At 31.0% G+C, this 27,292-nt stretch overlaps 3 protein-coding genes and 1 long non-coding RNA gene across 4 annotated transcripts; 3 read left to right on the top strand and 1 right to left on the bottom strand.

Moving 5' to 3' along the window:
- The first annotated feature begins 1,032 nt into the window (after nt 1–1,032).
- On the top strand, nt 1,033–4,157 carry LOC111831673. Its single transcript, XR_002834792.1, has 3 exons — nt 1,033–1,413; nt 1,606–2,000; nt 3,828–4,157. It is a non-coding gene; the product is annotated as an uncharacterized LOC111831673 (long non-coding RNA).
- Nucleotides 4,158–7,399: 3,242 nt separating this feature from the next.
- LOC17890800 (pathogenesis-related protein 1) lies at nt 7,400–8,193 on the top strand. Its single transcript, XM_023786510.1, has 2 exons — nt 7,400–7,971; nt 8,015–8,193. The coding sequence occupies exon 1, from the start codon at nt 7,446–7,448 to the stop codon at nt 7,938–7,940; it is 495 nt and encodes a 164-aa protein (XP_023642278.1). The 5' UTR covers nt 7,400–7,445; the 3' UTR covers nt 7,941–7,971; nt 8,015–8,193.
- An 11,616-nt stretch (nt 8,194–19,809) lies between these two features.
- Nucleotides 19,810–21,448, bottom strand: LOC17893126 (splicing factor 3B subunit 4). The gene is made up of 8 exons (XM_006299783.1): nt 21,344–21,448; nt 21,183–21,234; nt 20,995–21,083; nt 20,790–20,903; nt 20,636–20,701; nt 20,462–20,548; nt 20,286–20,379; nt 19,810–20,183 (listed from the first exon to the last, which is right to left on the bottom strand). The coding sequence occupies exons 1-8, from the start codon at nt 21,446–21,448 to the stop codon at nt 19,810–19,812; spliced, it is 981 nt and encodes a 326-aa protein (XP_006299845.1).
- A 1,444-nt stretch (nt 21,449–22,892) lies between these two features.
- LOC17893114 (serpin-Z2) lies at nt 22,893–24,588 on the top strand. The gene is made up of 2 exons (XM_006299296.1): nt 22,893–23,372; nt 23,812–24,588. The coding sequence occupies exons 1-2, from the start codon at nt 22,893–22,895 to the stop codon at nt 24,586–24,588; spliced, it is 1,257 nt and encodes a 418-aa protein (XP_006299358.1).
- Nucleotides 24,589–27,292: the final 2,704 nt, after the last annotated feature.

Here is a 27,292-nt window from a genome sequence, read left to right as displayed (position 1 = left end):
CCATGCTACGTTGAAAAGTTGTCAATTTTGGTTTTTCTCAAAAATGTCGCTATGGTCTTGAGCTTTTAGTGTACCACTGTCGGATTATTTCTTATGAAATTTCATGGTTTGCTTAATTAACCTTATTGAAGACTTTTAGACTTTGATTATTCCAAAGTCGTTGCAAGAAACCAAATTACCATGACATTACCGGTCCGGTCATAATGGTCGTTTGTAGAGAACAAGTCAAGATGGCTTTGTCATTTTTCCTGACGGTCGTTTTAGAGAACGTTGTGCTTTAGTCCAAAAAGAATTTAACATCTAGGTAATTGTTTTTTTTATATAATTGTAGTCTAAGAAAACGAATACAATAAGATAATTAGCGAATACATTAGAAAAAATGTTAGAGAGTACTAATTTAGAGAACAAAATTTGAACATTTTATCTCTCACAATTGTGGATAGACATATCACATCATCATCCCATCAGTTTCCTCTCCTTGTGGATGGTACTATCTCTTATTAATTTCATTTCTTAAGTAATTTTCAGTTGTTCCAGTCTCGTATCTATTTCTAGCCATTCGGAAGACTTGCACTAACTCGTTGTATTCAAGCTACTTTTGATCTTGATCTTTAGTGGTAAATCATGTAGTGTATATTTTTGGTTAGATGAAAGTATTAAATTTTTTTAATACAATAGCATAAATTTCTTACCAATTTCTAAGATGCATAGTTGTAACTTAGTGTTATGTCCGTGTCCAGAAATGGGCATCATCAATTGACAACAAAAGTTGGTGTCGATCGACACCGGTGATTTTGGGATAAGCGGTTTAGTAAAGTCGTCAGTTTAACTAAAATTAATTTGAAGGAAACCTTAAATCGTATAAAAACTCGAGGAGCAACCACTTATTCTCACTTTTGACTTTTGTCGTTTTTTGAAAGCAAAAGAGAGAGAGAGCTGTGAGTTGGTTTGTTTAAGGAGAATTTTAGAAGGTTTTTAGAAGGTTTCGTAGATTGAATCTTGGGTGTTTAATCAAGAGGGGGGGGGGGTTAAGTTCGCAGCTGGTTGTGTGAGGAGAGGTTGTTGTACTGTTATTCTTCTCTGTTATTCGTCTTTAATCAATCTGAATCAGAGGTGAAAGCATGATTCTGGCTGATCTAAGCTTGTGAACCTTCTGATGTGTGTTTTGATTGTGTAGATGGCCATGATTGTGTTTGTGTTTCTATCTGTGTGTGTTTTGGTGTTGTGTATTGCATGTTTCATGGTCATGGTTCAATGTGGTCGAGTTTTGAGCTTGGATTTGTTGTCACGGAGCGACAAGAGGCGTTTCTAGAAGTTTTGAAGAGGTGGGTGTCGGTTACACCACCAATGGTGAGGAGTCAGTGTCAATCAAGACTAGGCGGGTGTCAGTCGAGACCGACAAATGATTTTGAGGTGACGATCAACACATGTGCTAGACAGAGAGCTGTTCGTTTCTTTTCGGGCTTGTTTTGGTAGTTTTACTTGTATTCATGCAAGTTGGTTGGTTTACTATGCTTTTCTGTATAGCATAGTAGATGAGAGGACCGTATAATTGAGTATTTGTGATAATACTCACACTTCTCTTTTCTTGTGGTGCAAGTATAGAGATGGTGCGATCGTGGAATCGTTGCAACGACGAGGGTGAAGATCTATAATCACTAAGTGGTATTATGTTTTAATTTGTAAGACCCCAGTTTGTGGAGAAGTTTAAATGAGTTGATTTGGCCACGTATGTCACCAAAGTGCACTTATCTTTTCGGTCAAGGGTCTTCGAAGAACTTCACAGTAAAGCGTGCTTATGCTGGAGTAGTCGAAGGATGGGTGACCTTCAAGAAAGTCATTGTCAGAATTGTGAGTTAGGCCAAAACACAAGGAAAGATCATGTGGTGATTTTTAAGGTCAGTAAATAAGTCTTTAAGCCTCCTGGACGTATCAAACCGGCCATCAGATATGGATGGGCTCGCAGGTCTAATAAGAGGATGTGAGGCCCATTAAGAGAGGTGACAGTGGGGGGTTATAAAATTATTGTTTCTAGAACCATAGTTAAAAGCATGTTAGGATTTGTTGGATATTGCCTTGGTTGATGTTGGTTGTTGAATAATTTTTGGTTAATTATATTTATTGGAGTTTATTGGTTTATTTCCACTTGTTAATGTCTAGTTTAATTTGGTATGGTTAAGTAGTAGGTATAAGACTATTAATTAGTAAATTAAATAAATTGGGTTGAGTTATTTTAATTTGGTATGAGAGCATGGTCGATTATAGGATGTTAGAATTTGATTTATAGGGACTACATTGAATTATGTGTTTTGTGTTGAGGATTACTAAACCATGCGTTGTATGTGTGTTGATTGATTGATTAAAAGTTTAGATATTTATAATAATTTAAACTTTACAAATATTAAAACTTATAATAGTTTTTTTTATATAGTTTTAATTTTCTCAAATAAACAACCGAATTAAACCGAATTAAAATTTTAAATTTCGACGTCTGAGAAATAAAGTTTCTTGCTCATTTGTAACTGGAAGAATATTAGACATATTTATAATGGTTCTAAACCATTTTCTAAAATATTTTACCTGATGTGGGATGTTGTATATACATTTTTTCTTTTATTTATTGAGTGATATACATGCATATGCAAAAACAAATTTGTATTTTTTATCATACATATGTTTTATAATAAAATAAATTTAAAATCTAATAAATTTATATATATAATAAAGATATTGGAGAAATATTTGAGAGGAGGAAAATGGAAAATAGTATTTTTGATTTATCAGGGAGAGATATCAAGAAACATTTCTTACAAATATTGGTTTCGAATTTTGCAATTTTGGTGTGATTTAATTACAAAATTTACCCTAAAATTTTGTTATTTATTCAAATGTCAAAAGCTTAATATGCAGTTATTACGAAATTATAACCCAAATGTACTTCAAAAATGTTAATATACAATTACTTATATTTTTTTCTTTTGTTTGTTGTCAAATTTATTTTGGGACCAAATGTTTCTTAAAAAATAATATAATACTGTATCTTACTCAGAACATATGTTTACAGTTTGCATAAAACGTTCTTTTAGATTTTTGAGTTGATTGAATGCACCTTTAACTTCAGTTTATGTTTTATAAATATAATTATAAATATGATTAGTTATTAATTATTTTATCTCTTATAATGCATTTATTTCTGTTTGAAGTACTTAAAAAAAAATTTCTATGGATTTAGATAGTTAACCAAACATGTAAAGTTAACACCAAATAGGCATATACTTTCATATAAATCCAAAACAATTTGAGCCATGTAATTTGATTTGAAACGTTTTGCATATTGATAATATGTGATTAAGCATGTTTCCTAATGATTTATTTTTAATATTGTTATTATTATTATCAAAATATTTTATCATCTTAATTAAAAAAAATTAGTTTATATAAAATATTTTGGAAAAAATAGTTATCATATATATATATATATATATATATATAGGTTTTTAACGACGACATATAGTGGTTGAATGTGTTATAGTTGTAAAAGATGCAAATAGGATAACTATGCATACTTTATATAAAGCAAAATATAAGTAAAACATAAGCAAAACATAAAGAAAACATAAGCATACAAGAATAATAAAATGGCAAAAACAAAAATTGTGGGTTCAAAGACAGTTAAAATTATTTTCATTTGTTTACATTGTTTATCATTTGTGTCTAATAATTATATTCTTCATCATTCTACCTCTTCTTTTTTTGGGTTTACTAAGAACTAACTTAAATTTCAATTAACTGTAAATACTAATATATATATTTAACATTCCAAATAGATTTAATATGACGATGTCAGCAATGTGGTTGGGTCATTATACCAAAAATCGAGCTTGAAGCGGGTATGTGAGAAGATCTTATCCTAGATATGGAAGTGTCCTTTAAAATGTGGAGGATCGCTACTACTTGGGAGAGGGGTAACGCCAAATGTCTCAACAAAGACGATGTGATCGGGCTTTGTTGGGACAAATGGAATCGAAAATTTGTTTGTAAGCTTTTTCGTTGATCGTGTTCTTGTCTTTCTCTAATTAATTCTCTACCTGTTACTTGTTTCCCTATGTGAGCTTGATGAAAAATTACTAGTACAAGTCCCAGATGTTTGTGTTATTGTTTCTCTCCAGCTTATGTTTATGTTTTATTTATTGTTACGTATAATTGTTGATAGAGAGGCGGAAGCGATAAAAAGGATAAATTTGGGAATACTCTTTCCCGTGCCCGAAAGCTCGTTAGATAGGTTGGAAATACTCTTCCCCGTGCCCGAAAGCTCGTTTATAAAGGAGAAACCTCTCAACTTTATTAATCAAAATCAATATCAATCATAAAACTAAATTACAAATTTTCCTAAAAGTCTCTATTTATAATAGAGAATTTTTGAGAAATACCCTTTTTGGTGTACCCCTTTTTAAAAATACCCCTCTTTTCTATTCATTTTCAAAAATACCCTTTTTCAAATATGAAAAATTATAAACTTTTATATGTTTGATAAGGTACATCAAGATCATCATTACTACTGGAAGACTAAATCTAAATATTTAAAAGGTTTTAAAAGGTTCTAAACGACAATTATATGGTTTTTATAAGGTTTTTAAAAGGTTTACACAGTTTTTATAAGCTTTTTATATAATTTTTAAAAAGTATTTATACGGTACTTATGAAATATATATATAAATTTACACACATGTAAAGATAATTTGTGTCTATAAATATAAGTTTATGCATATTTTTTTGATAAATTTCAATTTTTATTGTGACTTTTTGATAAAATTAGAAAGAGGGGTATTTTTAAAAAGTGGTATTGGGAAAGGGGTATTTTTGAAATTCCCCCTTTATAATAAACCTTAAAACCCTAATACTTGGAATATTCTAGAATAATAATAAATAATTAGCTAAAGATAATAACTAAAGATATTTGAGAATATTTGGAAATATTTCAAATATCTCGCTGCATCAATTGTGCTATGAGCGAGCTCTATTATGTATAATACTAGATTTTGACCCGCGGGACGACATTTTAAAATGTATTTTTTTATTAAATTTGTTTGGTATATAAGAGTTTGCTACTATATTTTGATTTTTAATTCCATGATTTAACCCGTAGAATATTATACGATAATTTTATATATATATAATTGTAAATTGATTAAATTAATTAAATGAAACTAATATTAAAATAATGAAATGTTATTGCATAATATTTTTCGTTTACATAGTATAATTTCATATTAAAAATTTATGAGTTATACTATAATACACAACCCGTAAAAATATTTATAATCATAAATCTGCTCCATCACATGATCCGTGCTACACAATTATCGATAATACTTTAGAACTTTCATTTTTGTATCGTTTGAGCATTATACATCCGTTTTGAAAAATTCAAATTGCAACTTATGCAAAGAAAAATTTATATTTTTATCATACATATGTTTTATGTAATAATATAAATTTAAAAGCAAATAAGATCATATAAAAATGTTGGAGAAATATTTGATTTATTAGGGAGAGATTTTAGGAAATTTCGTTAAATGTAATAAATATTAATTTCTAATTTTGCAATTTTATTATGTTTTATTAACAAAATGTACCTTACACTTTTGCTATTTAATCAAATGGTAAATATTTAATTATGAAAATATTAGAAAATAAAAGTATAGAACACAAAAGATACTTCAAAAATGTTAATATAGATTTTACGTTAACTTCCAATTGGTAACTTCGTTGATACTCTATAGCTAGCTTTGTTGATTCCGTTCTTATCTATCTTTCTCTAATAAATTCTCTAGTTGTTTCATAAGACCGTATCTCTCATCTACTACCACTACAAAAAACATGCTTGGAGACGTCAGTATATCTAAGTGACTAAGTCACTTATTTAACCGACGCGAAATATTAATAGACGTCAGTTTTAGGACGTGACATTTTATTATACCAATATTTATTAACTAATTACACTTCAAGCAGAAAAAAGAAAAACAAACACAGCTCTCGACGAAGATGTTTGTGTGTTGATGGATGATGGATCTATCGATTCCAAAGTATCTTATGGACGCTTTTTGTGCGTTGATGGATCGGTTGATTCGTGATAAATTGATGAGAGTAAAAAGAATACAAACGTGTTTAGAGGAAAAATTATATTAAACTCTCATAAATATAATGTTACATAATACATTGATAGATATATAGTGATAGGAAAAAAAAGATATATAGTGATAGGAGTAAACCTAATTTCTTAAACTAAGATAATGACTAATGTAAATAATACATTTCTAGACTAAGTAAATATCCTAAATAAGAGTATCTAGATTTTCCCACATCTTCATCATTTCCATATTCTTGAGCAATCATCTCGACCGTCGATCTCTCAACCGATCTCCGGTTCTCCATCTCCCAATACCCCGCGTCAAGCTCATACGTGGTAACATGTGTGAGATTGGACAAGTCTTCAAAATAGCGGCTTTATACTCGACCGTCAAGTTATCATCGACATTTATTTCCGATCGTGGGGTCAAAGCGGCTGTAAAATCCGGCCGTCGGATCATTAACGACGTTTATACCCGATCATAGGATTCCTCGAGTAGTCAATGACAAAACTCGCGATTGCGATGTCCATGAATAATTCGCGATTGCGAAAACAAGTCACGAGAGTAAGATGTCAGAACAAAAGGATGTTAATCGCGAGGGCAAAAAGAACATCAACTGAACAAATCAATAAATATATTCATGTTTATAATCCAATACCTTCGAACAAATCAAATTGGCAGATCATTGACCACCAAGAGGAGATATCACGTCCCCCTCTTCTTCTTTTTTTTTCTCAGTTTTTTTTTTGTTTTGTTAAATGAATGAATAGACAAAAATCAAAACAAAAGAAAAGCCATTAGAAAATTATAGAAGCGGAAGAACGAGAAATCCTAACCCTTGATACCATGATAAATTGATGAGAGTAAAGAACACAAAAATGTTTAGAGGAATAATTATACACTAGACTCTCATAAATATAATGCTAGATAATACATCAATATATATAGTGATAGGAGTAAACATAATTTCCTAAACTAAAATAATGACTAATGTAAATAATACATTTCTAGATAAAGGTAAATATCCTAAATAAGAGGATCTAGATTCTCCCAAATTTCCATATTCGAGCAATCATCTCGACCGTCGATCTCTCAATCGACCGTCGATCCTCAGTGCAGCTCCTAGCGTTGTTGTGGCTGGTGGACATCATCCATGCCATCCTTGGAAGGATTTAAAAGATTTTGTTACGCAAGACTTTTGTTTACTTCTTTTATGGCCACACAAAATCTTAGATAGATTTTCAAATCTCTATATAAACCATGTCTCTGAACATTAAAACCATAACACAAAAAAAAAGCATTATAATCTTGAAAATGAATTTCATTAGCTATTCTTCTCACATTCTAATAATCTTGGCAGCTCTTGTAGGTGTTCTAGTTGTTCCATCAAAGGCTCAAGACAGCCCACAAGACTATGTAAATGCTCACAACCAGGCACGAGCGCAGGTAGGCGTAGGCCCTATGCAGTGGGACGAGGGGATTGCAGCCTACGCTCGGAGCTACGTGGACCGACTAAAAGGCGACTGTAATTCCGTACACTCGGGCGGGCCTTATGGGGAGAACTTGGCCGGGGGAGGGAATAGTGGCGACTTTTCTGGTGTGGACGCCGTGAACTTGTGGGTTAACGAGAAGGCTGAGTATAACCCCGTTTCGAACACATGCAACAGAGAATGTCGTCACTACACTCAGGTTGTTTGGAGAAAGTCAGTGAGAATTGGATGTGCTAAAGTGAGGTGTAATAATGGTGGAACCATCATCAGTTGCAACTATGATCCTCCAGGGAACTATGTGGGGGAGAAGCCTTACTAATGTGTGATCATGATGCATACAAATACACACACATTTAAATCACGTAGGACGTGTATATGTATTTCAATTAAGAGCATCATATGCGATGTGTATTCAATATTAAATTATCCAAATAAGAGCTGAGATTACCATTTAAATCCCAACGTATAGTCCAATGCATATTTGTTGTGCTTCGTCCAATGCCATATCAAACCGAAAATCTGATTGGTTAATATTGTAACTAATACTTTTGAATATATAATTTTAATTCGGATTTTTGGGTATACATTTCGGTTTTTGGTTCGGTTCGAATTCTGTTGAACAATTCGCTAGAAACATTTGAATTTCGTTCAGGTTTTAAACCAATTCAGTTCGGTTTTGTTACCAGATTTTTCTAACAAATCGTTGATTCGAAGAATCGTAATATTCTCTTTAGTGTTATGACACTACAATTTGGGGAATTTCAAAATTACTCCTTTTTCAATACCACTTTTTAAAAATATCTCTCTTTCTAATTTTATCCAAAAGTCACTATAAATTTTAAAATTTATCAAAAAAATATGTGTAAGCATATATTTATAGACACAAATTATCTTTATAAGTGTGTAATTTACATATATATTTCATAAATACCGAATAAATACCTTTTAAAAACCATATAAAAACCTTATAAAAACTTTGTAAACCTTTTAAAAACCTTATAAAAACCTTATTAATGCCGTTTAGAACCTTTTAAAATCTTATAAATATTTGGGTTTAGTCTCCATGTAGTAATGATGATCTTGATATACCTTATCAACCATATAAAAGTTTATAATTTTTCATATTTGAAAAGGGGTATTTTTAAAAAATGGTACACCAAAAGGGGCATTTCTCAAAAATTCTCATAAATCAAGTATTGGTTATTTATTTTATTTTCATTTACATTTTATTTGTAAAAAAATATTTTCCTAATTTATATATTAACAAGAATTTAAGTAACAAACTAAATTTGATTAATATTTTTATTTAAAAACTCTGCCGTTTATTTCTAGAAAATTTAAATAATAATTAGGTCAATAATAATAAAAAATCAAAGTCATTAAAATTATGTTATATAAAATATGTTTTCTTTTCAAACGAATAAACCACATATCCACATGCAATTATTAACAAGACAATTCAATAAATTGAATAACATTTGGATACTGTATACGTAAATTTAAATTTGGATGAAGCATGTAAAACGAAAGGACCTTAAGACTTCTCTTAGCCACCTTTAAATAATATATTTTTACTTTTCTTATAATATGTCAATCTTTCATAGATAAGGTATGAGAGGGCATAAAACATTACTCAAGAATCAGTCGACATGGACTAGCTAGTGAAATATCATAATCCGAAGACTTTGATTATTCCATATATAGTCTCAAAAGTCTTTTTAGTCAATTGTGTTATCTTGAGTGTATGTAAATTGATGTTTCACGTTTGGTTATTTTTAGTGTATCTAAATTGGTGTAACTCTAACAAATGAACTAATCGTGATCTTGATCCCATAAACTTAACTTTACTATACTAATATCTAACTAGATTTTGACCCGCGGTACACCGCGGACGACATTTTAAAATGTATTTTTTTATTAAATTTGTTTGGTATATAAGAGTTTGATACTATATTTTGATTGTTAATTCCATGATTTAACCCGTAGAATATTATATGATAATTGTTTTTATATATAATTGTAATTTGATCAAATTAATTAAATAAATTTAATATTAAATAATGAAATGATATTGCATAATATTTTTCGTTTACATAGTATAATTTCATATTAAAATATTTTGTGAGTTATACTATAGTAGAAAACCCGTAAAAATATTTATAATCATAATTATGTAAATTATAACCCGCTCCATCACATGATCCGTGCTACACAATTATCAATAATACTTTAGAACATCCATTTTTGTATCGTTTGAGCATTATACATCCGTTTAAAAAAATTCAAATTGCAACATATGCAAAGAAAAATTTATATTTTTATCATACATATGTTTTATGTAATAATATAAATTTAAAAGCAAATAAGATCGTATAAAAATGCTGGAGAAATATTTGATTTATTAGGGAGAGATTTTAGTAAATTTTGTTAAATGTAATAAATATTGATTTCTAATTTTGCAATTTTATTATGTTTTATTTACAAAATGTACCTTAAGCTTTTGCTATTTAATCAAATGGTAAGGATTTAATTATGAAAATATTACAAAATAAAAGGGTAGAACACAAAAGGTATTTCAAAAATGTTAATATAGATTAATAGCAATTATAAGCAACAAAATGATTTAAAAGGTAAAAAAGGTCTTTTCTTTAGTTTTCATAAGTTTTTTTTTTCAGACAAAATTATACATTTCCTTGCATTCATACTCAATTAGAGTCAAACTTAACGAATTTGGAATGATTCGAAATGTCAATATTAAAAGAAATTCTTTCTCCCTCCGTTTCAAGTTAAGTGATCGTTTAAGGTTTATATACACAGATTTTTAAAAACATGTAATTTACTCATTTTCCATAAAAACATCATTAACTAAAATGAATTTAACCAATAAAAAAGATGATGTAAAGTGATTGGTTAAAAAATATTAAATACATTTAATTTTAACATAGAATTAAAAACATCACTTAAAATGAAACAAATTTAGAGATAAAAAGAAACGGAAGGAGTATTAGTTAGGTCTTATTAATAATTCTTGTAAGGTTTATAGTAATTACAACTAAGTACTAAAAGTTTAGTTGGTACCAGAAAACCTAACTAACTAAAACACAAACTACTCATCGAGAAAGCTCCTATAATTAAGAAAAAATAAGAATAAGAATGACTAAGATGTATAAGTCCGAATCTTTTCTCTTATGTCACGTTAATGTCCATGATACGTTGAAAAGTTGTCAATTTGTTTTTTCTCAAAATTAATGTCACTATGGTCTTGAGCTTTTAGTGAAATGTCACTGTCGGATTATTTCTTATGAAATGTCATGGTTTCCTTAATCAACCTTATTGAAGACGTAGACTTTGATTATTCCAAAGTCGCTGCAAGAAACCAAATTACCATGACATTACCGGTCCGGTCATAATGGTCGTTTCTAGAGAACAAGTCAAGATGGTTTTGTCATTTCTCCTGATGGTCGTTTTAGAGAACGTTGTGCTTTTGTCCAAAAAGAATTTACCATCTACGTAATTTATATAATTTAATTCTTAATAACAACAAGTTAATTAGCGAATACATTTTTAAAAAATTGTGAGAGACTAATTTAGAGAACAAAATTGAACATTTTATCTCTCACAATTTTGAATAGACATATCACCCATCAATTTCCTCTCCTTGTCGATGCTCATATTGTATGCTACGATCTTTATTTATGATTAGTTTAATTTATGAGTTAAAAAAGATTAGTTATCATCTTAAGAATATTTAAAACAATTAGTTTATATAGAAACATTTTGGAGAAATGATTTGACTCTGGTAAAAAATATTTATGGAGACTAGTTTTACGGTAATAGATTTGACTCTAGTAAAAAATATTTATGGAGACTAGTGTTACGGTAATAGATTTGACTCTGGTAAAAAATATTTATGCAGACTAGTTTTACGGTGATTTTATTAAATTTATAGAAACAAATAAGAAATATATGGTAAAACTATGTATAGTTCGAATCTGTTAATAAAAAAATACAATATAACATACAAAACAAAAATATTGGTTTCAAAATTGTATGAATAAATGAAAACAGATTTTTAAAACTAATTTATGATTTTCATTAAAATTTTAAACATAAATTATTTTAAACAAAGTCACAAATTTTAATCTAAATGATTTTAATCAACGACGAAAGAGTATATATATATATATATTTATTTATTTAATAAAAATGAATATGATAGGCCCGGTGATTTCACAGGGTATAATCGGAGTTAGGGGGAGATCTTTTAAACAGGGTTACTATATACATTGCTAACTTTACATAACGCATGAAAAATATATCCTAGCCAAATTAAATCATATCCCTAAGAATTAATTAAGCCTATTGTCAAAAAAAAAAAAAACAAATACGATAGGAGATGAGAGATACGGTCTCATGAAACAACTAGAGAATTTATTTTGGCATTACATATTGTATTGAACTTTATATTAAATCTATTTGGAATGTTATATATATATCTCTATTAGTACTTACGGTTAATTGAAATTTAAGTTAGTAAACCCAAAACAAAGAGGTAGAATTGATGAAGAATACAATTATTAAACACAGCTGATAAATAATGTAAACAAATGAAAGTATTTTTTACTGTCTTTGAACCCACAATTTTTATTTTTGCCTTTTAACTATTCTTGTATGCTTATGTTTTCTTTATGTTTTGCTTGCATTTTGCTTTATACAAAGTATGCATAGTTATCCTATTTGCATCTTTCACAACGATAAGACATTCAACGATCCTAGTACAACTAGAAAGGTCCCGGACAATTTTTCCTTCCCACCACAAATGCTAATAGCAACGTCCTCAAACCCAAATATTTGATTTCTAACCAAAAACATAGATAAGACCTAAAAACTAGAAATTCTTACCTCTCTAAAATAAGGGAAAGCGGTGTGACAATTGCATAAGCCACAACCATTCTCTCAGCAAGACTATAGGAGTCAAATCAAAGTTCCTGTAAAATTCAGCATATATGGCCATGATCGACAACACAATTTGCAGCATAACAGCTACAAATATCGGCAAGATCATGTTTGCATTCATCTTTAGATAGTGCAAAAATAGTGAACGATATCTAGAGACATATAACAAAACATGAAATATATATTGTTTGATAATATGTGTTTTAGTACATTTTCAAAAAAATATAGGGATTCTAGTACTTTCCCTATTCACTATTAGAAAAATTGACATTTAACTCGGTATCACATTTTGGACAGACTCATTTATCACTCATAAATCCATTTATGTACAGTTTTGCCACTAAAAGTTATTTTCTCTTTCCTTCTTTCTCTTCCATCGACTTTTCATTTCTCTTTTCAACTAAATTTCTTTTCACTGAATTTTTTAGATTATAAATCACACATCTTTTGCCTCTCTCACTCCGTCTTAATTTTCTTTTAGTTCTTTTTATTATTTCTTGCTTACATTCTTCCTAAAATCTAATAATTAAAATATCCAACAATATAAAATAATTTTCTTAAGTTATTTTCATAAATATAAAATAATTTTATAAAAGTATAAACCACAAATTATTTTATTTTCTTACATTTTTATATTAGCGAAGTATTTTAAATGGTTATTAGTATCTGTTTTATGTTTATTTAGGCCCAAAGAAGGTGGTAGAAACTTATATGTTTGAGGCCTATGTGTATAACCCAACATAGTTTTTCCCGTCTATTGATTTAGTTACCTTAATCTTATCATTTTATCATTTAGTAATTTTTTTCCCTTGCCCAAAAGTGATTATCTTTTCTTATGAGTTGGTAGATTACTCAAAATAAATAAACTTTACGGTGGATCTATCAAAATAGATATTGATGTACTTGTTTTGTATTTTGGCCCATAAATAAGAAAATTATCGGAGGCTATGGATGAAACTTCTTTTTAGTATATATGTCTAAGGAAGGCTTTCAAATAGAAATTGGGTTACATAAACTGAAAACTGGGTAGTAAATGTAAAAAATGTTGATGTCGCAGAAGGAGATGATGCGGACATCAAAACCAGAATAAACCGGGAGCAAACCACCCCATACACCAAACCGATTGACATGGAGCATTTTGGAGAATGCTTGCCTATATTGAGTGCTGAACAAGCTCAAGGCCTAGGGTTAATTATTCATCAGCAAATTAACCCTAAGAAAACCAATGGTTCAGGAGTAATCATTTACCAAGCAACTGATTCGACGATGGTACATCCAAACGTACGAGCTGAAGTACTCCCGGACGGACCTGAAGTACTCGCTGACGAACCTGAATTAGTACAAGACCTCATGAAGTTATTCAAAGAAGTTTTTCTTGTACCACGTAATGGTGTGTATGGACATTTGAATTGGAGCCTAGAAGACACTTTACACCATTCAAGGCCCATATCACACAAGATTTGGTGCACCTCATCTCACATGATCTTTATGGAGCTTAAATGGATGTTTCCTTAAAAGGCTCATTCCAAATATTCCCATGGCGACCTGAAGAGTTTCCATATCACTTAGAACCTTCATTACCCCCTCTAGGATGCACCACACCACACTTGATCAGGAGGATCAATTCTGAGCTCTACTTACCTTATTTGGACCCGTTTGGCATCAACATACAACGACTCCTTCCTTCTTTGTTTGTGTGCGTGTTTAAAGATCTTTCTACCATTAAGAAGGTCCCAAGACACTCATCATATCCCCCAAAACCGTCCAGATATAAGCACAATCATATATCACCTCTTTGGCCAAAGATTCCACCATAAAGACTCCAACGGCTAGTTTTTGATCACATATCTTATTTCTTTGTTTAGATTTTAGAATGTTGTACTCAGCCCTATATAAGCTGATCATTAGTCACATTGTAAAAACACCCCTTGATTATCAATAAAGAACCGGACTTTCTTCACTTCTTCTCTTTAAGTGTCCTTAAGAGAATAAGCTTGTTCTTCGTCTTGTGTGTGTGATTCCACAAGGCTAAGATCGTGTACTGTATCAGAGACCAATCACATCTCTGTGGTGTACTTCAATCCGCCAGCACTTCCCCATCATTCGATCCCACACGAGAGAAGCGACCGCCATCGTGTCAGATCTACATCAACGACCATCATTCCTTCACAAGAGAGAAGTGGCTGCCATCTTGTGAAGCCATCATATCTATCCTGATACAAGCTCACCACCGAGTCTTGTATCAGGAGAAAAGAGAAAAATCTACTTTATAGATATTGTCGTTTTATTTGGTCCACTAAATAACTGTAACGCCCCAACCGTCATCTCTTCCAGTGGGCTCCATCATGTTCACTCTCAGCCTATGGGCCCACCTCTTTTAATAGGCTTTACGTCCTCTCACTGAGACCGTGAACCCATCTATATATGACGGTTGTTTGCTACGTCCGGGAGGCTTTAAAGTATTGTTTACCGATCCTACAAATCACCACATGATATTTTCTTGTGTTTTGGCTTCACTCACACAGTTCCAATATCCACTTCCCGGAAGGTCACCCATTCTTGGACTACTCTAGTATAAGCAATTTTAACTCTGGAGTTCTCTCAAGACCTTTGACCGAAAAGATAAGTGTCATTTGTAACATATGTGGCCAAATCAATTCATTTAAACCTCTCTGCAAACCAGGGTCTCACATAACAAAACACATACACAATCAATTAAGAAAAATGAAAATAGTAAATTGAATTTGAAGTAGTTTTCGACCAGTTTAGTCCGGACTAGTTTTCAAAAATTCATTCAATATTTTTAAAGAATTTCATAATGTTAAAGCTTTGTTCTTACGATAATTTTTGTCGAATATCGACGAATTCGTCTTGATCAGAAATTTATTATTGTTATTTTTGACTTCTTTCCCACTTCTTATTTACTATCCAATGTTTAAATATTGGGAAATGGACAGAAAATATATGACCATGTGTTTTGGTTGGAAACTGTGGGAATATCCTATGTTTTCCTCTCCAAGAATGGCAAAGAGGCACACATATCAATGAAGCTATAGTAATATAACGTCCTGACCCTACAAATCACTTCCCGAAAAGTTACCCATCCCTGGACTACTCATATTTTAGTGTCAAGTGCCGGTATCAAATAGATCTTCTTCGATCATTTTCTAATCTCTGAGATTCCGAATCTAAAAAATACATATTATAGCTCTACAAGATCGGAAACATACAATTCTCTATTATCTGAACAATTTTATTTCGAATTTGATCGAATCCAAGGTTTGTAAGCACACTGATTTTTTCTGTTTTTTTTTACGCTCGATAACCGAAAGATTCGCACTATCGCTGGAATTGATCTCAATGACTGATCATTTGTATAAAGATCTTGGTTTGTTATCAAATCTCGCTTTGTTTCATGTTCCTTCCTCAGATTTGGTAATCATTTTGGTGACAAAATTACTTGATGGTGTAAAGATTATAAATGAGGTTCGCAATCTATTATTTTTTTGGATATTTAATACATGTATTTCTTCAATTGGAATTAAAAACTTTGTTTAATTTTAGTAAAACATAATATTATTCGATATTCTAAAGAATTTTGGTTTAATTTTGGCAAAAATCAAAATAACCAAATTTGTGTATGACTGAACTGAATAGTTTTAGTTTCCGGTTATTTTTGGCAAGATTTTCAAATTAAAATTAACCGAAGAACCAAATTAACCAAAGTGAATATATGGAATAACCAAACCGAATTCGCATGGCTATTTAGAACGTAACTTTAATTTTGTTGAGCACTGCCATTCGTAGAAATTCTTCAAAGTTTCTTTAAAACCAAAAATTAATATTTAAATAAGGGAAAATTGGAATTAAAGGATAAATTTTTAAAAATTAGTCCATATACGCATTCTATGCATAAATGCCAAATTTTTCTAAACTACCCTTTTTAATAGATTTAATAAATTTTTTCAAAATCATTTTAACAACAATTAGCAGAAAAATGATAATCAAGGCATGCATGAGGATACACAAAAATTAAAATATGTTGTTTTTGTTGTCATTATGGATGGATAAAATTTGATATACAAAGTTTAGAATACAAATTCTGAACTTTATAATGTGTATTTTATAGACTGTACATGTTCTATAAAATATAGATTTATGTATTCTACACACTCTACATGTTCTTCAAAATTTAGAAGTCATTTATGTTCTACGAAATTTAGAATACTAATTTCTATGAAATTTAGAATACATCTATATATATAAAGTTAACTTTTTCTCTCTTCTCCTTCCGCCACGTCAGCGCCACATCATCCACCACATCATCATTTTTCTTTTTACTAAATCCAAGAAAATATGGGCTTGAGGTCCAACACTTCCACAACAATCAAAGTACCAAATCTAAAAAAGCATGGGCCTGAGGTCCAACACATAACAATCAAACTGGTTATAAAAATCAGAAAAATATGGGATACATGAGTTTGGAACTGGATGATTAAACGGAACAAGGAAAACATTTTCTAGAACCATGTTTTACAAGAGCGACACATCTGCAACAGCGATACCGATTTCAAAATCATTAGCCGGAATACACGGGTTCGAACGTAGGAAAAAACGGGAAATAAGCCAGATCCTAGAATATATCAAACCCAGACACCGGAAACTTTATCTCTCTAATCACATACTTAGTAAAAAGAGAGAATACCGCATAAACTTTCCATCAACCTCTGACGAATACCAAATGATGATAAACATTTCAAATACTAAATTACTATAAAATTGAAAAAATAATCGATAAGAAAAATAGAATAACAAAAAATAATAACAGTAAAAAGCCAACAAAACAAACAATGCAAAACAAAACAAAAAACAACGAAAAATTATAATATAACTAAAAATAAAATAAAAATTTTATAAACCTCCCGCGCGCAGCGCGGGTCAACAACTAGTATTCTATAGTTTCTTCTTTTTTTACAAAATTTAGAATACATGTTCTAGCATTTACTCATGATCTAAATTTATTTGAATGCATATTCTTACGTTTTTCCTATATTCTATTAAAAATAGAAAACACGTTCTACATCATTTAGAATTTCTTTAATAAAAGGAAATAAAATCTAAAAATAGTGAAATAAGAGTAGTACCAAGGCACCTTATAATTCCATAATAATACATGGAAACTTGAATTTTTATCTTTTTAAAACTTAAAATGTTACCTTCAATCCAAAAACTGAATCCATTTTTGCAGACTCGTTTTCTTCTACCAAATCTGAATTCTTCTTAAGGAGATGTGTGGTACATAAACAAATTGAAATTAAATAAAGAAGAAAACTAGTTTTGTTTTCTGAGTTTATTTGGGAGGAGCTAGGAAACAATTATGCAAGTACTGTTTTGGTGAAGAAAAACGACGGCGGCAAGTTATATAACTAAAAAAAAAATTATTTTGCCTTATATGTTTATCCCAACAAAATATTAAAAATTCTTAGCAAAAAAAAACAAAATTTTAAAAATAGAAAAATTAAATCAATTTAGGAAATAGTTATTTTAAAAAAGTCGACAAAAAAAAAAGATTTCAAAAAATTAGGGATATAATAGGGTTAATTATATAAAAGCATATGTCATTCTTATTCTTTAATTTCCAATTTGTCCTTTAAATAATATAAGTATTTTAATTATATAATATTTAAATTAGTAGGTAAATGAAAAATGTGAATTGAATATCATAAATGTTTCTCGTTTCAGAAACGTTACTCTTTAAAAAAAACGACAAATGTGAACTGAAATTCATAAAACATAACTCGTTTGAGAAGCGTTACTCATTTAGAACTGCGGGAAAACGGGGAAAATCAACCCAAACTATTTCCCGAAGGTTGAAATTGACAAAATTTGATATAGTTCAGGTTGGTTATTTGAATTAAAAGCTGGTTTGGGTTGTAAAATGCAGAGTACGCGAGTTTGGGTATGAAAATACCTTCGGGAAATTGTTTGGGTTGATTTTTCCCGTTTTCCCTTTAGAACTGCCTATATAAATGTTCTTAAGGCAACCATACATGATAGACTCATCTCACTCTCTCTGAGAACGATAAGTCCAAAAGGCTGTGGCTTCCTCATCCACAAGACAAGTTCTGTGCTATTCTCGTCTCGTGTTCTTGGGATGGTCTTAGAAGCCAATGTGCTCAGTATTGTTAGGTGCGACAGTTACAGCTTTGGGTTTGTCATCTCGGTGATAGGGAACCAACATATAAGTTTTTGTGCTAATTTTAGGGTTTCAGAAGTGAATAAAGATGAAGACTTCTCAATCAGTCGAGATCTTAGATATTGTTGAATCGTGTGTCTTGTTCAGTGTTTTGATATATTATGTTTATACCAAAATCTTAGACACTTTGAAAACTTTCCTTTATATGTTCTTTGATCATATATATGTTATTAGGGATAAATATCTCACATTGGAAGTTGAGTAGGATCCTGACTAGTATATAAGATATATGGGCTTCTCCACTCATTGCCAATTGGTTTTAAGTTGGAAACCCACAATCTAATATGGTATCAGAGTCCGGTCCGCACATACTCAACCCAATCCACAATAGGTCTGATCCAATAGTTGGCCCACTGATTCATGTTCTTGCCAATTGGTTTTAAGTTGGAAGCCTACAATCTAATATGGTATGAAAGGCCGGTCCGCACATACTCAACCCAATCCACAATCGGTCTGGTCCAATAGTTGGCCCACCGATTCATACCCTAACATATCGAGATTTATGGCAAAAAGAGCCATCATCTCGAAGGGGCGTATTAGAGATAAATATCACACATTGGAAGTTGAGTAAGATCCTAATATATAAGATATATGAGTTTTTCCACTCACTGCCAATTGGTTTTAAGTTGGAAGCCCACAACCTAATATGTGTATCATCTTATTTGTAAATGTTTTTGCTCTCAGGTCTTTATTTGCTATGTCGTTTCATACATGTTTTCTGTGAGATAAATGAATAACTCTCTTTCATTAGTCGCTTTAATTGTTATAAATTGCAATTTTCAGATTCAACAGTTTTGACTTTTGAAGCATTGCAGATAAGTTAATCTAAAAATTGTTGATTTGGTCCTATATATACTCAAATGATGATTAATCATCAACCTTGGTGTGGTGGTGGTGGTGGTGGAGGCATAGACATGTGATGATGGTGGTTCATTGGTAGTTGTTGTTCTGGTGTTGGTCCACCTTGCTGCATGTGTTACTGTAGCCAGTCATGCTGGTACATTCCCATGAGTTGAGGTGGTGGTGGTGGCACCCTCGGACCACCATAACCTTGTTGGTGATATTGAAACTGAGGTGGTGGTGGCGGCAGCACACTTTGAGGGAGACGGAACTGCATGGCCGGTGGTGGAATCACTAAGCCATTTTGTTGTTGTTGCTGAGAAGACCAAAATGTTGGCTGAGTTTGATACGCTTGTGGAACTGATGGTGGTGGATGGTGAGCCTGGATCGGTACAGGTTGCATATTTCCATTAGCAAACGGACGCGGAGCATTAGTACTCTGCGTTGTAGGGATAGTTGCGAATCGTGTATGAGGTTTGCTTCTTTGGGAATCAGCAGCCAAAAGCCTCTCTACAAATACACAAAAGTATTGAATTGTTATTCAAATGAAGGAGAGAAACTAAATCCATAAGTTAAAACTTAAAAAGAGTATATAAAGATTAGTCTACTAACCTGTTGGAGTACCGTGACGCTCTCCTTTAGAGTCTTTCTTGTAAGCGTAAGAGACTGTTACTTGACGATTACTCAAGTATTGTCCAGTCATTGCCTGAAACAGTGAGACAAAGATCATAAGAATGTGTTTTAAACTCTTCTAAACAATAAAGCCAATAAAGAAGGGAGAGAGTTACCTCAATAGCAGCATCAGATCCCTCAAAGGAGTCATAGCTAATGAAACCGAAACCTCGTGAGTTCCCGGTATCCGGATCGCGCATTATCTGAGATCAACAAGCTTGTAAAAGTCAGATTCTAATCCCAAACAAAACATGGAATGATATGTAACGAAATAAATATTGTTTTGTTACCTTAGGACTATCAATAACCAAACCAAATGCGCTGAAAGTATCATACAAGAGCTTCTCATCCACATCCTGTTTCAAAAAAGCAAAACCTAGTCAGATGTTGTGTTTCAAGTTACTAGTTTCAAAGCTTTTTATTACTAGAGTCAATGATACTTACAGGATCAAGGTTTCCAATGAAAAGGTTAGCACCAACATCGAAACTCTCTTGCACTGTCTTTTTGACACGTATATGTTCCCCGTAGAGCTTAATCATGTTAAGAACCTTAATAGCCTGAAACAAAAACGAAACTTGTTAACCAAGAAACCTAAAAAAACAAAAATTAAGACTCATTCACATAAGAGAAGAGATCAACAACACTTACATAGTCAGCATCTTCTTCATTGCGGAATTGTACGAAACCAAAATCTTTTTGAGTATTTGTCACCTTATCTTTCAGAATAAAGACATTAACTGATACAATTACAAAGAGATGTCATTAGAAATATTATTCGAACCAAACCCTAAAATAAGAAACTAAACGAGATAGAATATTTGATGATTATAACTTACCAACTGGTCCGGCTTGTGTGAACAATTCCCAAATCAATTCTTCAGTAACACTCTATAATTCAAAAAAAGAGAAATTAGGTTAGTTTTCACCATTATATAAACCCTAATATTACTTTTTCTTTAGGTAACTTCAAACAAAAGAAAGAACTAGGTTAACGAACCTGAGGATCTAGTTTTCCGACGTACACGGTGGCGTCTTGGTTCCTCTCAGTAGCGTGTTGGCCAAGAAGATTAGCTCCTACACCTGGAGTTATACGAGTCGTCATCTTCTTCTTGTTTCTTTACTAAGAAGCTTCGCGATTGAGAAATCTGAGGGTTTTAGTTTCGTGATCGTGACGTCTGGGGATTATCTTATAAAGTTATAGCGGACGACGGTGTAAGAAACGACGGTTCAGTGTCCACTACTAATGGGCCGATATGCCCTAATGTCTGTCTACTAAGCTATTTGTTAATTATTTTTATAAGTTTTCAAAACCTTTGAAATATGTTAAGAATACATTATTCCAAAACGTAACACTTCACTTTTTCCAAATTTATAATTTGTAACGCAACGAGAAGTAAAGTTACCTGCAAATATCATATAGAAATTTTCCTCTTTTTTTTTGTTTATGATAAACCATGGCGTAGTATAATTCAACCAATTTTGACCAAAACGCACCAAATTATTATAGAGTAAATTTTTATTGGAATGGCTTATCTCGAGTTTGAAATACTTTCCGGCTAACATCGTATAACTTACCAAATGGGAGCCAAATTGATTCAGTAGATTAGTGTTGTTGTATCGCGCCATTACGAACCTTCGGTTTCATTACCACAAAGTTTGAAATAACTTTTGCAAAATCCATGATCTTGCATAGTACTATAGTAGTCACGGACAGCCAAGAAACAGCAAAACACTTAATTAAGTGCATCTGTGAAAGGATATGGAAACAAGGGTCAAGGCTATTGATTAAATTAAAAAACAAATATACAAGTTTGAGAATAGTCATTAAGAATCGTTATTCAGGATTTGCAAAGAATCGTAAACGTGAAATTCATGCTCAAGTTCGATCAGAAAAAGCCATCCATTAAAAATAAAATTTCTAAGAAATGTTTTATATTTTATATATTAGGTTTTAAGAGAATCTTGCATACTGTAATTAGTTTTACACAAGTTTCCACCAAAAAAAAAAAATATAGTTTTACACAAGTCAGTTGATTAGTTTTACACAAGTCAGTTTTACACAAGTCAGTATATAACGGTTTTATTAATATCTTATTAATTATAAAAAAGCAAATTTTATAGAACAAAAAAAGTATATTAAAAAAGATCAGGTAAATTTTATTTGGAATTAAATAAGCATTTTTAATAGTAATTAATATACTTGTCACCAAAGCTAAAAAATAATTAATATACTTAAATTACAAATCTTATCATATAAAACCTGTGAACATTATTCTTGTTTTATCATATAAATAAATATTTAATAGATATTTTACCCAAATCCATAATTTTTGTATTTTTACCTTTTTGTTCTCCTTGACGGTTTAATAGCATATTGTTTCTTAATTCCACGTTGCACCAATCCCTAGTATTTTTTTTTTTCCTTTTTTTTTTTTTCCTATGAAGCATAACCCTAATTATATATCTTGAGTAACTAAGCATCTTACATCTTCTATATATATTCACATGTATTTGAGAATACGCACATAAAAAATAAACTTCAAAATATGGATTCGAAAAGAAAGAACGAAGAACTTAGCACACCAGAGATTTCAGATCCCTCTCTCTCAAACACGAAGAAAAAGCAAAAGATTGATATACAAGAAGCTATGAAGAACCAAAACGACGTTTCTTTATTCCTTGCGGGGAAAGTAATCTCTGCCCTAGCCAAAAACTCTAACTTCGTCTTCTCTCCGGTATCTATTTACGCCGTTCTCACCATGTCCGCAGCCACCACCGACGACGACGAAAGATTAATATCCTTCATCCTCTCCTTTCTTAGGTCTTCTTCTATTGATGAGCTCAATGCCATCTACCGCGAAATCGCTTCTGTCGTCTTAGTAGATGGTAGTGAAAAAGGCGGGCCTAAAATCGCGGCGGTTAATGGAGTTTGGATGGAGAAATCACTTTCTTGTAAGCCCGACCGGGAAGATCTCTTTCAGAACTTCTTCAAGGCTAGTTTTGCTAAAGTTGATTTCCGAAACAAGGTTAGTTTTTGAGTTAACAAGTCTTTTAAGTTTTGAATTTGATTGATCCAATTAGGTCTTTTTTTTTGAATTTTTTTTGTCAAATTAGGTCAAGAGTTATGTGATCTTTGGATCTTTAGGGTTGTAGTTTTGTGATTTGGTTTTTTGGAGTTTCAAATTTGATAGATTAGGTCAAGAGTTATGTGATAATTGGATCTTTTGTGATTATGGTCTTTTTTTTTTTTTAGTTTCAAATTTGATAGATTAGGTCAAGAGTTAAGTAATCTTTGGATCTTTAGGGTTGTAGTTATGTGATAACTGAATCTTTAGGGTGGTAGTTTTGTGATTATGGTTTTTTTTAGTTTCAAATTTGATTGATAGATTATTAGGTCAAGAGTTATGTGATCTTTGGTTCTTTAAGATTGTAGTTTTGTAATTATGGTTTTTTGTTGTTTTGAAGGCTGAAGAAGTACGTAAGGAGGTAAATACGTGGGCTTCACGTCACACCAATGATCTCATCAAAGACCTTCTTCCTCCTGATTCCATTACAAACCTAACTAATTGGATTTATGGAAACGCATTGTACTTTAAGGGAGCTTGGGAAAATGAATTTGATAAGACGTCGACACAAGACAGACCATTTCACCTTCTCAATGGCAAAAAAGTCTATGTACCTTTTATGAATGGTTGGAAGGACCAATTCATAAAGGCTTATGATGGCTTCAAGGTCCTCAGGCTTCTTTACCGAAAAGGCGGTGATGATAATATCAACCGCGAGTTTTCAATGTATCTTTATCTCCCTGACAAGAAAGGTGAATTAGATAATCTTTTGGAGAGAATGACATCAACTCCTGGATTCTTGGAGAGTCATATCCCTAAATACCGAGTTGATGTTGGTGATTTTAGAATCCCAAAGTTTAAGATCGAATCCGGGTTTGAAGCTTCAAGTGTTTTTGGTCAGTTTGAGCATGATGTGTCATTATACCATAAAGCTTTGGTTGAGATTGATGAAGAAGGTACTGAAGCTGCGGCTGCTTCTGCTTTTGTTGTGGTTACTACCACCAGCAGGTATTGGCAGCCTGAGAAGATAGATTTTGTGGCGGATCATCCGTTTATCTTTTTGATTAGAGAAGACAAAACTGGAACTGTTTTGTTTGCTGGTCAAATCTTTGATCCTTCCGAATCTTCTTCTGGAGCATCGGACATGCCTAAATCGGATAAGGGTTCGATATTTTAGACTTGGTTCCTTATGTAGTTTTGAATTATATACATTTAGGGGACTAGAACCTAAAGTTTGGAATTTTTTGGTGTATTGAAATAGGGTTTCGATTTTATTCTGTTTGGGTTAATTTTGGAAAATGTTCAATGGATTGAAAGCTAACAACATTGCTAGTGATGTCGTAAGTGAAGGCATGATTTCAATTTGCAATTATTTTTTTTTCTTATAATTTTTACATATTTAAAAAAGTGATTAAAGAGGTGTCATCTGTATCGATAAAATGTTGACACATGTTAATTTTAAATTTACTAAAATATTTTATATTAAAATATAAAAGTATTAAACCTATCACAGAAAAGAAATATATACATAAGAGAAAAAAATTGTTTTAAAAGAATATTAATTTATTAACCTAATTCTCTAGGGATTTTAAAATATATCAATATTTACTCAACAAAAGAGTAAAAGATTTTTTTCCTCTGGAAAAACTAAAAAGAAAGTTTGTTAACTTTTATCTAAAGTTTGAACCTTGAGACGATAGTGACATGTTATTTTTTTGTCATCAAATCTTGAGACGACAGTGACATGTTCTTTTTTGTCAACATTTCGGTTAAGGCTCAAACAAATGAGGATTATCATTTACCTAAAGACGTAACTACGATTTAGAACGCACTTTACGAGCCAAAGAATCCGTTTTAACATTAGATTGACGAGAGATATGAACCAAAGAAATAGAAGAAATACTCTCTTGCTTGCTTGAATCTTTTTGAATTCAAACAGTCCGTGACAAAAGTAACTTCGCCTGTAGATGCATTAATTATATACTCCATCGCCCAGATCAAACTGTCGATCTCCGTGTGGAGTGGTGGGAGACTTTGTCGGAGATTAGCAGCCCCATTGTTGTTGGGCCATCTAGTGAGGTGCAGTGCCAACATAGGCCTGAGAACTTATCATCATTCTTCCAAGAATCATCAATAAAAAATGTTCTTCCTGGAAAAAGAGGTAACTGTATGGATCACAATCTAAACCTCGATTTTTCAATTTGGTATGAACCGAAAGGTATCCCATGAGCTTCTAGACATAGGTTTGTAAGGCATGGATGTTTGGCCCGTGTGTGACATGTTCAATTAATTAATTCTATTAAAAGTGTATCATTTTTTTTCCTTGGAACGGAATGGCGTAAAAAAAAAAAATCAATCACATATTTACATAATAACAATATACATATATTGTTATATTGTTATATTTATATTGTTATAAAAATATATTGTTATATATACATATGAAAAATAAAAATTGTTTGTTATAATATCAAGTGTAAGTTTTTAATTTTTGCTTTTTATTAAAAGTTAAAACCCTTCTATATAATAATTAAGATGTATATTAGTTAAAGTATTTTGATTTTCTTATTGCTTTATCATGAGCTACTTTCGATTATGAAATATATTATTTTATTTCTCAATATCTATTAAAAATTTTAACTTTCGTATAAGCAAATGAATTGGCAATGGCTTAATAAAAATCTTAATTCTTCACTTATATATCTTTTAATTTGAAATTATCAGATCGGTGAATATTTACATAGAGTATAAAACTTGATATGAGATTTAAGAAAATTAAATTAGTTAGATATTATATGTGTTATAATAGGTATATTTGCTCATATATTTTTGGTTATAGTATAATATTATGGTTTTCTGTTGATAGTCATCTTAACAAAATTGTAAAATTGTAGGTAAATTTTATGGATGCTTCATATAAACATTAGTCATATGTAATATTAACTATAATGTATTTTTGCCACAAAGTTGGTTTTCAAACTATTTTTGACTTATATATTTACTAATTTTTTATTTTATTCTATTATAATTGAATCTTATAAGAAAGCATATATTTGGGATTTCATATCCTAACTCATAATTATTAAAGATATGGTCGGTTTGATTAATTGTTAACATATACATAAACATACGGTTACAGTAAAATTACTAAATTTGTAAGCAAAAAGATATGTATAAATTAACACGTAGATTACAAAATCTTTTAATTTAGGAATAATGGATTAATAAGTTTTTGGGATACTTGATACTATTTTTTATCACACTCAATATAATTTCATTCACATTGGAATAAGAAAAGATAAAAATTTGAAAATATCTGAGAAATTTTAACTGAATATTAATCAATAAATAAATAAATATTCAAAATAATTTAATTTTAGTTTCACATATCATTTGACATTATTTTCTATTCTTTTTTTCTTTACTCGGATTAAAAACATTGAAATTATAAACCCGCGTATACCGGGTCCTAATCTAGTTTTATATAAATGGTACCAAAAGAAAAAAAAAACTTATGACTAATTGAACTTAGCTGAAAATGGCTAAAAAAAAACATATTAAAGATAATAGACTGAATCCTATAAGATAAAAACAGCTGATTTTAGCTATCTTACCTTAATTTCGAAAAAAGTAATGGGAGATTATGCTAGTAAGTAGTAACTAATTAGTAATTAGACATATTTTTTACTTGAAAACGCACATTATTATAAGTAACCGACAGATTTGCAAATCTTTTTTTTTAATTGGGCATATTTCAGATTCTTTTAATTATGACTAATTAAAGAGTATAATAATTTTCTGTTTCAAGAAGATAATATTTCACAAACAAAAAAAACTATAAATACCATCAAAATCATATTACAAACCAGCAAAATACATCC

Source organism: Capsella rubella, unplaced genomic scaffold, assembly GCF_000375325.1.
Source record: "Capsella rubella cultivar Monte Gargano unplaced genomic scaffold, Caprub1_0 scaffold_3, whole genome shotgun sequence".
Lineage (NCBI taxonomy): Eukaryota > Viridiplantae > Streptophyta > Magnoliopsida > Brassicales > Brassicaceae > Capsella > Capsella rubella.
The sequence above is the reverse complement of the archived record's forward strand: the minus strand, read 5'-3'. Positions and strand labels throughout refer to the sequence as shown.

Coding starts and splice junctions, on each gene's coding strand:
- LOC17890800 (XM_023786510.1), top strand. CDS start 7,446: ATGAATTTCATTAGCTATTCTTCTCACATTCTAATAATCTTGGCAGCT.
- LOC17893114 (XM_006299296.1), top strand. CDS start 22,893: ATGGATTCGAAAAGAAAGAACGAAGAACTTAGCACACCAGAGATTTCA. Junction 23,373..23,811: donor AAGTTGATTTCCGAAACAAG/GTTAGTTTTTGA, acceptor GTTGTTTTGAAG/GCTGAAGAAGTACGTAAGGA.
- LOC17893126 (XM_006299783.1), bottom strand. CDS start 21,448: ATGACGACTCGTATAACTCCAGGTGTAGGAGCTAATCTTCTTGGCCAA. Junction 21,235..21,343: donor TCGGAAAACTAGATCCTCAG/GTTCGTTAACCT, acceptor TTTGAATTATAG/AGTGTTACTGAAGAATTGAT. Junction 20,904..20,994: donor ATGAAGAAGATGCTGACTAT/GTAAGTGTTGTT, acceptor TTTTTGTTTCAG/GCTATTAAGGTTCTTAACAT.